Source organism: Nelumbo nucifera, chromosome 4 (assembly GCF_055504915.1).
Source record: "Nelumbo nucifera cultivar China Antique chromosome 4, China Antique-T2T, whole genome shotgun sequence".
Taxonomy (NCBI): domain Eukaryota; kingdom Viridiplantae; phylum Streptophyta; class Magnoliopsida; order Proteales; family Nelumbonaceae; genus Nelumbo; species Nelumbo nucifera.
In genome coordinates this window covers 55,371,474-55,388,393 of record NC_142652.1, presented here as the reverse complement: position 1 = coordinate 55,388,393, position 16,920 = coordinate 55,371,474, and the positions used below count along the sequence as shown (strand labels likewise).

The following is a 16,920-nucleotide window of genomic DNA, read 5'->3' as shown; positions in this document are numbered from 1 at the left end:
GGCATTAATTTTGAGGGAGCTTACCAATTCGAAAAGTGTGTCTAGAGGAAGGTGGGACTCGACACGCACCGTCTTCTCAGGCTCGGCCTTGTCTAGGGGAACTGAGACGAGGTCCTCGGCCGGCTGGCCTCGGCTCACTGGCTCATCCTTGAGGTCAAGCCCTTCCAACAACAAAGCTTCATTATTTTTGCCTTTTAGTGCTGCCACATAGCACTATTTGGCTGTTTGCTAGTTTTCCCTAATGACTCCAACACCATGCTCGATGGGGAACTTCATGGCGAGGTGATGGGATGAAATGGTCGCCTTAAGTGCATGAAGGGTCGACTTCTCAATGATGGCATTATACGGGGAGCCTATCTTTACGACCAAGAGTTTGGTTATCCTGGTCACCTGCCGAGGCTCCATCCTGGTTGTAACTGGTAGGGTGAATCTTCCTTCTGTCTTGACGACGACTCCAAAGAAGCCGACTAGTGGTACCTCGACTGGCTACAATTGATTTGGTGTTAGCTCCATCTTCTCGAAGGTGTCATAGAAGAGGATGTCTGCTGAAGAGCTACTATCCACAAGTATCCTCTTCACCATGTAGTTGGCGATGGTCATGGACACCACCAACACGTCATCGTGGGGTGCCAAGACCCCTTTCAAGTCATCGTTCGAGAAGGAGATGACATCGTCTGGCTTTGGCTTCTTGGGTGTAGGGCCTTGGATGCAGAGTTGCCTGGCATATGCCTTTCGGGCCGAGGTTGATGCTCGACCCGAGATTGTGCCCCCGGCGATGACGTCGATGACTCCTACCAGTGTGTGATGCTCCTGTTGCTATTGCTGTGAGGACGAGGTGCCAATGTCGCCACCCACATACTCTTTCAAGGGACCGCAGCAGTGGTACTTGCAATATTTTTTCAGATTACCCCTCTTGGGTTCCTCTTCATCTTGGTTGGCCACTTCATGCATTCCTCGTTCCCTATTTGCATTCCTCTTTGTTGTTGTTGTGGTTGTGACCGCGACCGTTTCTTTCCTTCCTCTTCTTCTCGAAGGCCCCTCGATTGGAGTCAACCTTAGGTTCATGGAGGCAGTCACTAGCCTCAGCCTCTTTAGCAGCAATGTACTTTTGTGCATTTTTCAAAAATTATACCTTATTCTTGGGCGGCGTCTTGGAGATGGACCATTTAAGGGGTCTAGGCCGAAGGCCGTTGATTGCGGCATGCATGGAGACTGAGGGGTTGAAGTCTTGGACTTCGATCTCTTCCTTCTTAAAACAGTTGATGTAAGCTTAGAGGCTCTCTCCCCATTTTTGCTTGATCGACATAAGGGACACAACGGTCTTCTAGAACCATCGGTTGTTGATGAAGTGGGAGAGGAAGAGGTCGATGAATTGCTCCCAAGTGTTAATGGACTGGTGGGGAGCATGGAGATCCATTTGCGCACACTTCCTTGAAAGTTGCTTGGAAAGCTTAGCACACCAAGGCGTCGAAGTACCTGTAAAGAAGCACGAGTGCTCTAAAGCTCTCTAAGTGGTCGTTCGGGTCAGTGATTCCATCATATGTCTCCAAAGTGGCAGCCTTGAAAGGAGGTGGGAGTGGCTTCGAGGTGATAGAGTTAGTAAAGGCGTCCATTTGAGTGGACGAGGGGTTATGACTAGTGGAGGCATCACCTCGGTCCTCCTACACCTATCAAATCTTGTCTTGAATGGCACCGATCTACGCCTATAGGTCGCCAAGTCGCCGGTCGATGGGGGCTTGGGCCTCATCCCTGTTTTCTCTAACATGGAACCGGTCGGCCCGATTCCCTAAGTTCTCAAACGCCAGCACGTCTTGGGCTTTTTGGGCTCAGCGATCATTGAGGAAATCGCGGAGGTCCGATATTGATTAGGGAGAGGCGTAGTGTTGACCCCCAACCCTCAAAGAAGGGTTGTAGTGACCAGAGCGCCTGCCTTCGTCCCGATTGCTCCCTGCACGGTGGTAGCAGTCGCGGTCCCAGTGATTGTCATAGGACCTGACTGGATCATCTCCCCTTCGGCTGGGGAGGCAGGATGTCTTCAACGGGAGCTTACTCGCTCATCAGTTGCTGCTATTGGACGTTGAGGGCCGATTGGGTACTGGACTAGTGGCATATGAGTGGAGTGCCCAGTGCCCAGTGGAATTCTCTTTCACTTGCGCGTGTCGAGCCAGGGAGGGGAGTAGGTGTGGAATACTAGCCTACCATTCTATGACATTTTATTTTCTAAATTCCAATGTCTCTCAAAAGAGTTTGCATTTGCATTCACTCATTTTGCATTTTTGCGTTCAAAGAGTCGAGTTGTGAGATTGTTGCAATTCGTGATACTCAAGTTTTCCGGGTGCTCAGTACTGGCCGGGCTGGGGCACGAGCGCGGGTGTGGGTGGGTATTTTTACCAACGGAAATAACCGTCGGTGTAGATGTACATATACCGACGGATTAACGTCCATCGGTAAAGGATATCTATACCGGTGATTAGTTTCGTCAGTATAGCATAAAAGTAAAAATGAAAAAAAATGGTGTGTGAGTAAAGGCGCGGGCTGATCTTTTCCTCCCCGGCGCATCTTCCTTCCCGCCCTCTCTGTCTCCCTCCTCTCCCATTCATCCCTCTCTTAGTCCTCTCTCTCGAGCTCTCTATCTCAGTCGATTCGTCCCTCTCTCAGTCCTCTCTCTCTCTCACGCGCTCTCTCTCACTCCTCTCTCTCTCTCGCGCGCGCTCTCTCTCTCGAGCTCTCTATCTCTGTCGCCCATCAACATTTGGCAAGTATCTCATTCACGCATCAGCGGCATTTGATTGAGGTAAAAATCCCTTTATCTAATTTTTAGGTTTTTTTTCTTGTTTGAAAAAATCAATGGTTGTTTTCTTGGTTAATAAATATGCATTATATATTTGAGTGGTTTAAAGGATCTGTAACAGGTTTAGACTTAGATTAGATCTAGGTATATCATAACTTTGTCCTAGATCCATTTAATCAGATTTAGGCATTTAGGCATAGTGTATCTTGAATGAAATAAAGTGCAAAAGTACCCTATGGGTTGAAGCCACAACCCTGTTTGTTGTGCTATGAAGAAACGAGTGTATGTTTCACCAGTTTGTTGAAGTGCCAACCTCTCTGTGTCATTAAGCTAACTGGATTGGCCTCTTCTTTCTTGATACATGCAGTTTTTCTGTGTGTGTTGCCATTATGTGTATATGTATATATATTGTATTCTCTTTCTTAATGCAGGCAGAGTTGTAATATTTGAATAAGCTAGAATGGCGGTCACTGATGCTCAAAACCCACTTCTCAACGAGATAACTTGCGGGTCTTTGCTGCAGAAATTGCAGGCATTCCTTTTTAACCTTTCCAACTTGAAAGTTTATCATATTTCATTTTCATTTTATTGAAAGAATGGTAGGATCCATCGAATGGACGCCATAAAGGTTGCGAAATGGGTGGGCGAATTTCAAAAATTTTCCTACTTTCTTCCAGCTGGGAATCATATTCCCTAAATTTAGAATACAATATTCAAGAATCCTACTTGAACTATAATCGAACCAGATCTTAACCAAAAGTCAAGGGAGGAATTATACCTGATCCAGAGAAGCAGTATCTCCCAAAGTTGGTGTTCACACCCAAAGAGGACACCCAGATCCGCTCATGCTGAATATGACACAACAATGTGTGGAACGGAACCAGCAGAGTGTGTCCTACACATTGAATCATTCACAAGAATTCTCTGGAAACACTGAGCACCGAATCTTTTCAGTTCTTTCTGCAAAACTGATATCAAGAACTGATTTCATGATTTATTTTCTTCAAAGATCAAATCTTTTTAGAGAATGGCGGCGGCTGGAGGAGAATTCCTGAGATGAATATGGCGAAGAATGCATCTCTTCTCTCTGGAGTGTGTATGGGATCCTATCTCAATTCGCAAGATGATTTCTTGCTCAAAACCCTAGGTTCGAAATCTGTTGTCTCTCTCTTAGGGTTTCTCCTCTTTTCTTTATGATTAAGAAATCTCCTAATTAGGAGTTATCCCAATCCAAATCAACATCTGGATAGGGGATGATCTTAATCCTATCTGCAGATTAGGTTAGATAACTCCTGATCTTATCAGGAGATTACCATATTCAAATCTGATTTGAATTTGGTCTCCCATAGTGGATTAGGTTAAAGGCCCAATCCTTTTGCTAACCTTAATCTCAGATCCGCCCCTTAAGTGGGTGATCATATCAGCCCAGTTCGAAATGGTTTTTTGGCCCATTAAATAATCAGTGCTTAATTAGTTTCCAATCTGCTGCCCAGTTGGATAATAGGATTATCCCAATCTGCTTACATTGATAAAATAGTCAAGAGATACAACATGGAAAACTCCAAGAAAGGAAATGTTCCTTTCAGGTATGGAGTCACTCTCTCCAAGAAGATGTATCCCAAGACTTCTGAGGAGATTGATGGCATGAAAGATGTTCCTTATGCTTCAGCCGTAGGGAGCATCATGTATGCCATGCTGTGCACTCGTCCTGACGTAGCTCAGGCAGTGAGTGTAGTAAGCAAATTTCAGGCCAACCCAGGGCAGGAGCATTGGACTGCTGTGAAAAACATACTTAAGTACCTTCGAAGGACAAAAGAGTTTTGTCTAGTATTCGACGGTAGCTCACTACAGATCCAAGGGTATACAGATGCTGATTTCCAGTCAGACCCAGATGATAGAAAGTCTACATCTGGATATGTTTTCACGATAGGATCGTGTGCTGTTTGCTGGAAAAGCAGCAAACAGGGGTCCACTGCAGACTCCACGACCGAGGCCGAGTACATTGCCGCAAATGAGGCTGCCAAAGAAGCCGTGTGGATGAAGAAATTCGTTCACGAGTTGGGAGTAGTTCCGTCCAGCACATCACCCATCCCATTGTTGTGTGACAACAATGGAGCCATTGCTCAGGCTAAGGAGCCACGAGCCCACTCGAAGTCGAAACACATCGAGAGGAAGTACCACGTACTGCGGAAGATTGTTGGTAGAGGGGACGTCCTAATTCAGAAGGTAGCGTCAGCGGAAAATGTAGTAGACCCATTGACAAAGCCACTATCACAGAAAGTGTTTGAGAAACACGTGGAAAGCATGGGACTCCGGCTAGTACCTGATTGGACCTAAGTGCAAGTGGGAGCTGTTAGACAGTTTTGTATGCCCTTAGCTTCAATCAGAATGATGTACTTTATGAGTTTATTGTAAATGAATAAAGGTGCATATTTGATTCATGTTCCCTTGGTATGTTTCTGTGTAATACCCTTAAACTGGACACTTAATGAGACTCGTGTTAGTTTAGAATGTTCACAGCCAGTGGGTCGGTCTGGGGAGACCTATCCTGACAAGGCTGACACTGTGGTGCCACCAAGTCGGTTGGGGTGGCCTGTCTCAGCTGCCAGGGTGAGACCCTAGGCACATACAGTGTAGGATTAATTGAATCTTTGAACTGGACCAGATTTCCAGTATTGCCCTGGACCTTGGAGATTGATGGGCAAAACTGGAAAGTTACACCCGACCCCTAGACTCGATTATGATACTGCACTAGGTGTCGGATTGGGCTATCTTTGATGTACCAATCAATGAGATCCTTAGCGGGGGTCAAAACCTGGGTATGTTGGGACAGTCCGAGAATTCATCTGAGTGGGTGATCATAGTGACAGGATCAGCCCCTTTGTCGGACAAAGGTAATGATCGGGGATGCACTCTCACTGATGGAAACCAAGACTGCCGGCAGCCGATTTCAACCGTTGAGATTTGTTTTGCAAAATATATTTTATATAAGATATAAAAGTATATATATGGTTTCTAAAATGTTTGCAAGAAGGTTTTAATTCCCGGGATCCATATAAGTGGAGAGTGCAACACTGTTCCTTGTAGCCGAGGGAGAGGTCCTCTCTTGTCGGGCAGTGTATGATCATTATGGGCTGAGAGGTTAAGTGTAAGACCATTGAGGATAATACCTGATGGGCTAATCTTGCATCTGCCCACAGTCCCTGGGTGTTACAAGGTGGTTTGGCCTAGGGACCACTTAGGGTAAGTGTTGGGCCCATAGAGCCCATTTGATGGGTTTCAGGGGGTGCACTGTCTTTAATAGTGTATTCGGCCAGGCCTTGTAACAGAGGCTGGGCCGAACCCATGTGGCTGATGTGTAGATCAATGCTTGGGTCCCACGCCATACAAGGAAGCCCAACTGGGCAGCAGTTAAGAGGGTTAAGTGAGCACATAAGCTTAATGGGCCTAATGCCCATTTCGAATTGGACTGTTTATTTAGTTAATAAAGGGGCGAAATCTGAAGTGGATCAGCTAATAGGATTGGACTTAGACCCTATCCACTTAGAGAGTCCAAGATCTAAATAAGATTTAGATCTGGAAACCTCCTAATTAGATTAGGAGATGGGTGATCTGATCTCCAGATAAGATAAGGATTATCCCTTATCACTTAAAGGGACTTCTAACCCAAATGTGATTTGGATTAGCAACTCCTAATCTGATTAGGAGCTGATCCCTTTAAGATTATAAAAGAAGAAGGGGGCGGCAGCCTATAACACACACAGATCATCAGGTTTTCTTTAGTGTTGAAAAGAAGAGAGAATTCTGCTCCCTGCAAATACTCTCTTGCCGCCTCCCAGTTCTTGCTGCCCTGTTTGCCAGTTCGATCTCCAGTTGTGGGGAGAAGTCAAGATTGGATCTTGACATCAGTTCTTTGAGAAAAGATTGAAAGGAAGCTGTGCTCACGTACCATCTTGCTGATTCTTGCGAAGGACAGAGTTCTTAGAGAAGAACACTGCTGATTCTGCTCCACCTGCACTGCGCCATCTTCAGTGGGAGCAGTCTTTGGATCCTTCCTTGGGCGTGAACACCTTCGTTGGGAGATTCTATTTCTCCGTATCAGGTATAATTCTCTCCTACCCCTTTTGGTTCAGATCTGGTTCAGTTTAAGGTTCAAGAATGATCCTTGAAAATATGATTTTCTAAATAGGGAATATGATTCCCAGTTGAAGGGAGAGAAAAATTTTTGAAATTCGCCCCTTATTCCGCAATCTCTGGGCGTCCATGGGATGGATCTTTCATCCCTTCATGTATGGCGTGGGACCCAAGCATTGATCTACACACCAGCCACATGGGTTCGGCCCAGCCTTTATTACAAGGCCTAGCCGAATTCACTGAGAAGCCCAGTGAACCCCTGAGCCCATCACATGGACCCTATGGGCCCAACACTTATACTAAGTGGTCCCTGGGCCAAGCCATCTTATAAAAACCCAAGGACTGTGGGCAGGTGCAAGATTAGCCCATCAGGTATTATCCTAAATGGCCTTATACTTAACCTCTCAGCCCATAATGATCAAGCACTGCCTGACAAGAGAGGACCTCTCCCTCGGCTGCAAGGAACAGTGCTGCACTCTCATATAAATTTTGCAAAACAAAATTCCAACGATTGAAATCAACTCCCGGCAGTTTGGTTTCCATCAGAGAGAGTGCATTCCCGATCATTACCTTTGTCCGACAAAGGGATTGATCCTGTCACTATGATCACCCACTCAGATGAATTCTCAGACTGCCCCAACATGCCCAGGTTTTGACCCCCGCTAAGGATCTTACTGATTGGCATATCAAAGACAGCTCGATCCGACACCTAGTGAAGTATCATAATTGAATCTAGGGGTCAGGTGTAACTTTCCAGTTTTGCCCATTTGTCTCCAAGGTCCAGGGCAATACTGGAAATTTGGTTCGGTTCAAGGATTCGAGCAATCCCACACTGCATGTGCCTTGGGTCTTACCCTGGTGGCCGAGACGGGCCATCCCAACACTTGGCGGCAGACCAGTATCAGCCTTGGCTGGATAAATCTCCCCAGACTTATCCAATGGCTGTGAACATTTAAAACTAACACGAGTCTCAATAAGTGTCCAGTTTTAGGGTCTTACACAGAATCAAACCAAACAACATGAATCAAACATGCACTTTGTTCATTTACACTAAATATCAAAAGTACATCAAATCAGATTGAAGCTAAGGGCATACAAAACTGTCTAACATTTATTTATGCACGTTTTTTATTATTGGAACATGAAGTTACATATTCAGCAGAGGAAATAAAACTGAAGTTTGGGTTTGTAATGCAGCAAATATGGGATGAGGTTGGTGAGAGTGAGGAGGAGCGTGACAAGATGTTACTTCAATTAGAACAAAAGTGTTTGGATGTTTACAAGAGGAAGGTTGACCAGGCTGTAAAGTCAAGGGAACAGCTTCTTCAGGCCTTGGATAATGCCCAGTCTGAATTGTCCAATCTTCTCTCAGCTTTGGGGGAAAAAAAGCTTTGTTGGAGCTGTGAGTTAACGCTCATCTTGTTTTATCTAAGATAGAATGTACATAATGGGTCCTTAATTTTTTTGTCAGAAAAACTTCAAGTAGAAATTTGTGAACAACTTTATAGGCATATATTCCTCTATGTACATTGCGAACCTATTCAGGTTTCCTCATGGATATGGCCTTTATGTCTTACAGCCAGAGAAGACTACTGGGACAATTAGGGAGCAACTTGCAGCTATAGCACCTGTGTTGGAAAAGCTTTGGAAGCAGAAGGAAGAAAGAATAAAGGAAATTTCTGATGTACAATTACAGATTCAGAAAATATGTGGGGAGATTGCTGGGAACTTGAAACTTAGTGAGCAGGTGGGGCCTCCTACGGTTGATGAAGCAGACCTATCCCTCAGGAAGTTGGATGAAAATTTCATGCTCAATTCCAGGAACTTGGAAAAGAAAAGGTAGTCTCTCTCCCCTGATCATCCAGTAGATGAAAAAATGATTAAGTTAAAGGTGATTGTGATTAAGTTGTTTTAACTTTCACATTGACTATAGTGGTAATAATCCATTGACTTTCCAATGTGGCAGAATGAGATTGCACAAGGTCCTTGACTTTGTAAGCACTGTGCATGACCTCTGTGCTGTGTTGGGCATGGATTTCTTCAGTACTATTACTGAAGTTCACCCAAGCTTAAATGACTCTGTTGGTATGCAAGCCAAGAGTATTAGTAATGATACACTACCAAAGTTGGCTAAGACAGTACTTGCCCTAAAAGAAGAGAAGTGGCAACATTTATACTTTAGTCTAGTCTTGGAAATCGGGGAAGTAGTCAAGTTGTGTACATAACCTAGTGCACATTTATTTATTGTTTAATACATAAAGATGCCATTAGGCACCACATGGGACATTAGAAGTGAAAACGCCTTTAGGAGCAAGAAACCTCAAAAAGTTTTTTCTATCAAAACTCACTATTGCATAAACAAGGTGAGAGAAGGTACAACTGGTTCTACTTGAATTAGCCCAACCAAATTAGATTTTAGTTAGGTAAAGTCAAAATGGCTACATGGCACTAATGTGGCAGCATTTTTTCAGGAAGCAACCATGGCACCAAAAAATACACTATATGTAGTTCTTTTGGAAGTGCCTAATCAAACAGGTGGTGCAGATTGTGAAAAATATTCATTTTTCTTTCATTGGATTAATAAAGCAAATATTATACTTATCAAAAAAAGAAAATCAAACAGCTGGTGCCATGTCAATGCTGTTTGATCTCTGGACAAGCTTATAGCAGAGCTAATGATAGAAAAAAAGGAAAAAATTGAGGCCTGTAGTGCTATGTGGAGGAACCCGGCCCAATCCCTTCACTCAAAATTTGATCTCTGGATTGCAGGAATATGAATATACGCATTGAATCACATTGATCATCAATTGATCTGTAAACAAGCCCTTGAAAGGAGCAAAAGTTCTATGGCCTGCATCTTCACAGGACACTTCAAGAGTTACGTTGTAGCCCTGTACATCTTAAAACTTGAAGCCATGCATGCACTTGACTTTATACAGAAACAAAGGGTCTCTTATATCATGTAGCTCCAGCAGATGCCAGGATTATTTTTGAAGAAAACCAGAAAGAACAAGGAATGAATCAGAGACCATCATCTGATTTGATGAGGTGATCTGATCATTGTTGTAAGAAAGCATGCACTGAATGTACATTTGCATCATGAGTATATGCTTTGCATCACTCGCCCACTTTCAGAACATATGAACACACACAACAACATATCAAAATAGCAAGGACAACCAGTAAACATTGCAAGAACAACTTCTATAATGGATTAAACACAGCTCAGAGGTTATGCTTTTAGATCCATATATCTTTCTCCTAATGATACGCTCTTTTTTTTTCTAGGTATTTACATTTGATCAGTGTTCATATCAAGGCTGTTATCTAAGGTTGATGATCAACGCCAATGATTGCCCTGTTTCTCATTTAATTATGCTCTTTATATTAATTAGCGTTGGTTTAATAATTTCCATTTGTCCATTTATTTTTATTTTATTTTACTTTTTAATTTTCATCTTTTTAAGCAAATACAGTATAGAATATTGCTTCCTTTCATTGATTTTCTCCTGAATATTACTGTTCAATGTTATTGATTGAGCCCAGGTTGAGAACATTGATTCCAAATCTTGGGGAACAGCCCAAGAGACCCCAAAGAGGTTGAAACAATGAGACCAAACTGTGGTGGAGAACTTGCAGTGTATGAGAGTATGATTCACATTCTCTGCTGCCAACTCACATAAGCAGCAATGGTTAACAATGAGCATCCCTTTTGATTGAAGCAGATCAATAGTTTGAACTCTTCCCTCACAGCCAACCACATGAAAAAAATCACCTTACAATGGATCTTCAATTTCCGGATCCAGCCCCAGGCCACACGCTGATTTGAGGAGCAACCAGATTTTTAAACATTGATTTTACAGTAAAACAATTTGAACTCTCACTTAACCACCCTAACCCATCTTCAAGATCGGGCTGAGCCTGAGGTCTTACTCGGTTACTTAGCAGAAGCTACAATTTTGAGAGGTCCTCCTAATACAAGCATACAACATCTCCTCTTCTATAAATAACCAAGATTCTCAACTGGACCTGAGGCTTAGTTTACTGTAACTTGGTACATTGGGTTTTGTCCAATTTCCAAAAGGAAAAAGATATCTATTTAAAAATGACCACTTTTAATTGACAAGGGGCCATTTATGACTGCATTTCTAATCATTCTGCTACAAAAAAAAAAAAAAAAAAAAAAAAAAAACCACTAAAATAATGTAATGTTAATTAGGCTGCATTTGGTATTCCTTATTTTAAGGACTTATCTCCTTTATATAGTTAAAAACTCAGTGTTCATAGGGGCACTTTAAGTTAACTTTGCTTGTAGGGATCTTTCTTATAACAATTTAAATGGTTCCTTGCCAAAAATATCTGCCAGAACTTTCAAGTACCCCTTTTTCTCAGTCTTATAATGCTTTTGTTTTCTTTTCAAGTTGTGTTGATTCTTAACATTATATATCTTTATTTCCTACTATAGGATTATTGGGAACCCTTTGCTTTGTGGGCCAAATACAAAAATTAACTGCTCTGCTGTGTCTCAAGAGCCACTTTCTTTCGCCAGATGTTCCAAGAGGTAGCACCTACAAATCCACAATTAGCACATATACATTTGTATTGCACAATTAAATAATTCTAAAGATTACTTACTTGAGTATGTCGATATCTATGCTATAAATAACTTTGGCTTTCCAGACCAGTCAGATTCTGGAGGAGCAAAAAGCCACCGTCTTGCTATTGGATTTGGGGTAAGTGTTGTGTTAATTTCTTTCATCATTGTTGCTGTTGGGCTGCTTCTCTGGTGGCGACACAAATACAACAAGCAGATTTTCTTTGATGTTAATGGTCAGTACCTATTCCTATTGTAGATTTTTTTTCGTGGATCATATCTTGTACTAGTATGTGAACACATGCAATCTTTCCAGATCTATCTTCCTTGCTAGACTACTATTTCAACTGGTGATCCGCATTACTGATTGGGTATCCTTAGATATGCTTTGACCGACTTATATCTGAATCCATGTCCTAATCATTGGTTGCACATTTTGTGAGCTGTATGACTGTAAAAATGGATTGGATGGAAGTGTTCATGTGAATGCCTGGGACATCTTGTAGAGCAAAAAGTATGTGATCAAGATCTAACAAATAAATATGGGCAATTTAAAGCCATTGTTTTTGCTTTCCTAATTTGTTAAATGAGTATGATGGATTGGATTGTGATTATTGATTTAGGAGTTCTATGCTGGACCAATTTAATGGTGCTTGGAATAAACTATGTGCATGACTTATAATGCCTCCTAAATAAGATTTTTTTTGTGCATTTTCTGTTTTACTCCTTTTTTATTTGGTTAAATTAGTTTGTTTATGTTTAACAATACTGAATCACTGATAAGACTTCATTTATTGCAAGAAGTTATTTTCCTCTGCACGTAGCAGTGTATTGTTGTATAATGTGCCTTAGTTTCTCAGTTTAAATGTTCCATTTGCAGACTAGTGATCCAGAGGTGTTCTTGGGCCACTTGAAGAAGTACTCATTTAAGGAACTCCGATTAGCCACTAACCATTTCAACTCAAAGAACATTTTAGGAAGTGGTGGCTCTGGAATTGTTTACAAGGGTTGCTTGTCAGATGGGAGTCTGGTAGCTGTCAAAAGGTTGAAAGATTATAATGCAGCTGGTGGTGAAGTCCAATTCCAGACAGAAGTTGAGACATTAAGCTTGGCTGTCCATCGGAACCTCCTCCGACTTTGTGGGTTCTGCATGACAGAGAATGAACGGATCCTGGTTTACCCTTATATGCCAAATGGAAGTGTAGCATCTTGATTAAGAGGTGAGTGATTTGGTTAGATTAAAAACTACACTATTGGGGACTCAACTTTCAAGAACTTCTTTTCAACATCTGATGACATCAGATATTTTTCCATTTGTTGAGTTTGTCCTCTGCTATCATGGGACTTGTTTTATTGTGTCATAACCATAATAGTAAAACTTGTCTCTGAAACATGTCATTTAAATAGTGATCCAGGCATCATGCATTAAAGAGAAAATTCCTGCAAATGCTAAGATTTAAAGGGAAAAAATACCAACTTGATTGAGTATTGTTGGTTGTATATAAATAAGATTATTGTGATTCATTGAAGCCAGGATTTTCTTTATTTAAGGGAGTACATCTCTGTAATTTTACACCGTTTTATTCTATAAACAGTGCTGCTATTTTAGTAAATTCTAAACTACATTTGTGACTTGTAACTGAGTTGTCCTGGTGAAGTTTTGTAGCTGAAGACTGCATCATCTAGGTCTGCATTATTTCATAATTTCATAATTTTATTGTTTGAATTGTTTTTTCAATTCCTCAACTACTAAGTCAGAACAGATTATTGAGATAGTCTTTTTTGGTGGTTTATTCCAATAGTCTATGATTGTTTGAAACATGTTTTTCCATACTAGATCATCATATCCATGGAAAGCCAGCTCTAGATTGGTCAAGATGAAAGAGGATAGTTTTAGGGACTGCTAGAGGTCTACTTTATTTGCATGAACAGTGTGACCCCAAAATTATTCACCGTGATGTGAAAGCAGCCTGTCTGCTTGATGAAGATTTTGAAGCAGTTGTTGGAGATTTTGGATTGGCAAAGCTCTTGGATCACAGGGATTCTCATGTCACCACAGCTATCCTTGGGACAGTTGGCCACATAGCTCCTGAGTACTTACCAACAGGTCAATTATCAGAAAAGACAAATGTATTTGGTTTTGGTATCTTGCTTCTTGAACTGATTACAGGTCAGAAGGCTCTAGATTTTGGACGGGCAGTGAACCAGAAAGGTGTAATGCTTGATTGGGTACTCTCTCTCTCTATATATATGTGTGTGTGTGTGTGTGTGTGTGTGGATCATGGAGGAATGCCCATTGTCCACAGGGAAGGTTTCTCAGATACGTAATAAGGGTGTGGCAAACTTATTTGTCGGTTTAAAGTTCCCATTTTCATATTCCATGTTCTTGGCACTTGGCTTCCTAGGCTGGAATTTGATCCAATTGGATGATCTTTCCATACAATGTACTTTATTCTTCTTTGTTTGCAATCTTTGACTTGGAGTTTATGGATTGGTTGATCTGACTTTCATACCATGTGTGCCCTTCTGAACTCTTGTTCTGGCTCTGGTGGTAGACTTAAAGCTTTGAGGGAAATCAAAATTTCCCCAGATTGAATGTAAAGCATAGTTATGATGGGGAAATCCAGATATCTAGTGCTGTGGATTTTTTGTTGGATCAGGTTCTAGCATCTAAACTATCCAAAACTATGCCACAGGTTGGTATGGTGGTTCACCAATCTCAGAGGAACCAATTTGGATCGGCCCCAAGTGATGCTCCTTAGGACTGGCCTTATGCACTCTTAATGATGGGGTTCCTTGATCTTGGATTGAACTCTGAAGACATACTTCTGCACCAGAAGAACTCCAAGAAAGAACTCTAAAGAATACTTTACAACCGAAAAAGAATTTAAGGTCAGGACTTTAGAACGAGCCAATATATAAGTTGATATCCTTCTAGCGTCTCTGATGTTGTTACTTATTTTGTGCAGGTGAAGAAGCTTCATCAGGAGGGAAAGCTCAATCTCATGGTGGATAAATGTCTGAATAACAACTTTGATAGAGTTGAGTTAGAGGAGATGGTTAAGGTTGCTCTTTTGTGTACACAATTCCATCCTTCTCAGCGTCCAAAAATGTCGGAGGCCTTATGGATGTTGGAAGGTGATGGTTTAGCTGAGAAGTGGGAGGCCTCATAGAGGGCTGAAACACCAAGATTGAGATCATCTAAAAACCTGCCTCAGAGATATTCAGACTATATAGAGGAATCTTTGCTTGTGGTAGAAGCAATGGAACTCTTTGGCCCGACATAATCTAATCTTATGATAAAAAAAGATGGAACTCATTGGCCTTAGAGACACGACTCTGGTTCTAATGACCAAATTGAAGAGTTTTTGAACTACAAATATATGATTGAGTTCATAACCATAGCAACTGAATGTTTGTATTCATCTGTACAAAAAGGAAAGTAATTTCTTCTTTTGTAATTACCCATCTCAAATTGGTTGGCCTGATTGAGCTTTTGCTTGGATTTTTTTTGGGGGAAATAGTCAAGGAATGCCATGTTTATTTGTTTGTCATTGAACAAGTTAAGCTTTTGCATATTGTTTAGTTTTTTGATGTATAAGTATTCTTTCTATGTTGGCCATTTTGGTCGAACAGGAATCTAGAGAACATTTTTTGATGTACATGTGTTCTTTTTGTGTTGTACATCTTAGGCAAACAGGATTGTAGGAAAAAAAAAAAATACCACCTATACCGGCGGACTATATCTGTGAACTTCTACCGGCGGACGACCTGTGTTGGTATATCCTGATCCTATACTAACGCCCACATTCTATTGGTATAAAGTGAACCTATACCGATAGACAGGACTCATATTGTGACGAACGAATCCGTCGGTATAGCAATTTATGCCATACCCTGTACTGATGATGTACACCGACGGATAACTTGACTGACAGTTTAGAATCTCGTTGGTATAGGTGTCTACACCTTATACCGACGGATAAAATCCATTGGTATAGGTATATACCGACGGTATCTTACCTGACGCATTGATTAACCGTCGGAGTAGCTCATATAGAGATATATCGACAAATTTTTCACATTCACCGACGGATTTGGTCCGAACATTTCTCAGAAGAGTTGCCACTTCTCTTACTTGCATTGGAAAATATATTTATACCCCCATGTATGAACATCCATTTGCATTCACTCATTTTTTATTTTGCATTGAAGAGTCGAGTTGTGAGATTGCTGCAATTCGTGATACTCAAGTATTCTAGGTGCTCAGTGTCGGGCCGGGCTGGGGCACAAGTGTGGGTGTGGGTTACCCATCTACCTTTTTATGACATTTATTTTTTAAATTTGAACGTCTCTTAGAAGAGTTGCCACTTCTCTTACTTACATTGGGAAATCTATTTATACCCATGCATGAACATCCATTTGCATTCACTCATTTTGCATTCTAAAGCTCAAGAGCCGAGTTTTGAGATTGCTACAATTCATGATACTCGAGTATTCTGGGTGCTTAGTGTCGGGCCGGGCTGGGGCACAAATGTGGGTGTGGGTTACCCATCTACCATTTCATGAAATTTATTTTTTAAATCCAAACGTCTCTCAGAAGAGTTGCCACTTCTCTTACTTGAGATGGGAAATCTATCTATCTATCTATATATTGTAATATATATATATATATATATATATATATATATATATATATTGTATTACGAATACAGACAAAATAATATAAAATGCAAGGTTTTGTACTCTACAATTTTGTATTTGTACTCCTTCCAAATTGAGCAATAGTAAAGAAAATAAATCCTTACCGTTGGTATAGAATTGTTCGTGTAAAAAAAAAGATAAGCTTTAAAAAGGCCTATAATATTAAAATATTTCTATTAAAGTAATCTTAATTGACTTCTTTCATATAATTAGTATATAAATTACATAAGAGAATTGGAAAGAAAACCGATCTAAGATGATGGAATTATGCATTCCTTGATAATATATTCATCACCTAGGGATTTCAAACTTGATAATATGAAGCAAATCAGCAACCACCATTCCCTTTGTAAATAACTAGGTCCCCATGTTCATTCGTTGGACAACAATAAATTTTATGTAGGAGAATTGGGACAACAAGGCATTTGCTATTAACTAACACACTATAGAGCTAAATTATATTACTAGGGATTAATTGAATTTTACGTGGATAGGAATTTCCCCACAAATAGGGGTGTAAATGGATCTGATTCAAAGTTTGATCTCATTTTGTTGAATTCGGACATTTCCACTTTGGATCTTTGAATAGGATCAGATAATAGGATTCAATCAGAAATCAAATTGAATTCAGATCATCCCCCTCCTATATATCCGATCTGATATATATATATATATATATATATATATATATATATAT

The 16,920-nt window shown here is 40.9% G+C and overlaps 1 protein-coding gene and 1 pseudogene across 2 annotated transcripts; both read left to right on the top strand.

The window, feature by feature from the left end:
• Positions 1-2,204: 2,204 nt before the first annotated feature.
• On the top strand, positions 2,205-15,181 carry LOC104610131 (protein CLAVATA3 INSENSITIVE RECEPTOR KINASE 1-like; annotated as a pseudogene). The gene is made up of 11 exons (XR_016085132.1): positions 2,205-2,794; positions 3,223-3,323; positions 8,123-8,327; positions 8,505-8,764; positions 9,695-10,116; positions 10,214-10,257; positions 11,391-11,486; positions 11,606-11,755; positions 12,400-12,739; positions 13,357-13,748; positions 14,489-15,181. The product of XR_016085132.1 is annotated as a protein CLAVATA3 INSENSITIVE RECEPTOR KINASE 1-like (transcript).
• On the top strand, positions 8,117-9,977 carry LOC109115675 (65-kDa microtubule-associated protein 1-like). Its single transcript, XM_019199882.1, has 4 exons — positions 8,117-8,327; positions 8,434-8,764; positions 8,859-9,010; positions 9,865-9,977. The coding sequence occupies exons 1-4, from the start codon at positions 8,117-8,119 to the stop codon at positions 9,975-9,977; spliced, it is 807 nt and encodes a 268-aa protein (XP_019055427.1).
• Positions 15,182-16,920: the final 1,739 nt, after the last annotated feature.

Bases quoted from the DNA above. Each gene is read 5' to 3' on its own strand.
- LOC109115675 (XM_019199882.1), top strand. From the start codon at position 8,117: ATGCAGCAAATATGGGATGAGGTTGGTGAGAGTGAGGAGGAGCGTGAC. The intron at 8,765-8,858 runs GTAGTCTCTCTC...CATTGACTATAG, and splicing joins AGGAACTTGGAAAAGAAAAG to TGGTAATAATCCATTGACTT. The intron at 9,011-9,864 runs GTATGCAAGCCA...GACTTTATACAG, and splicing joins AAGCTTAAATGACTCTGTTG to AAACAAAGGGTCTCTTATAT.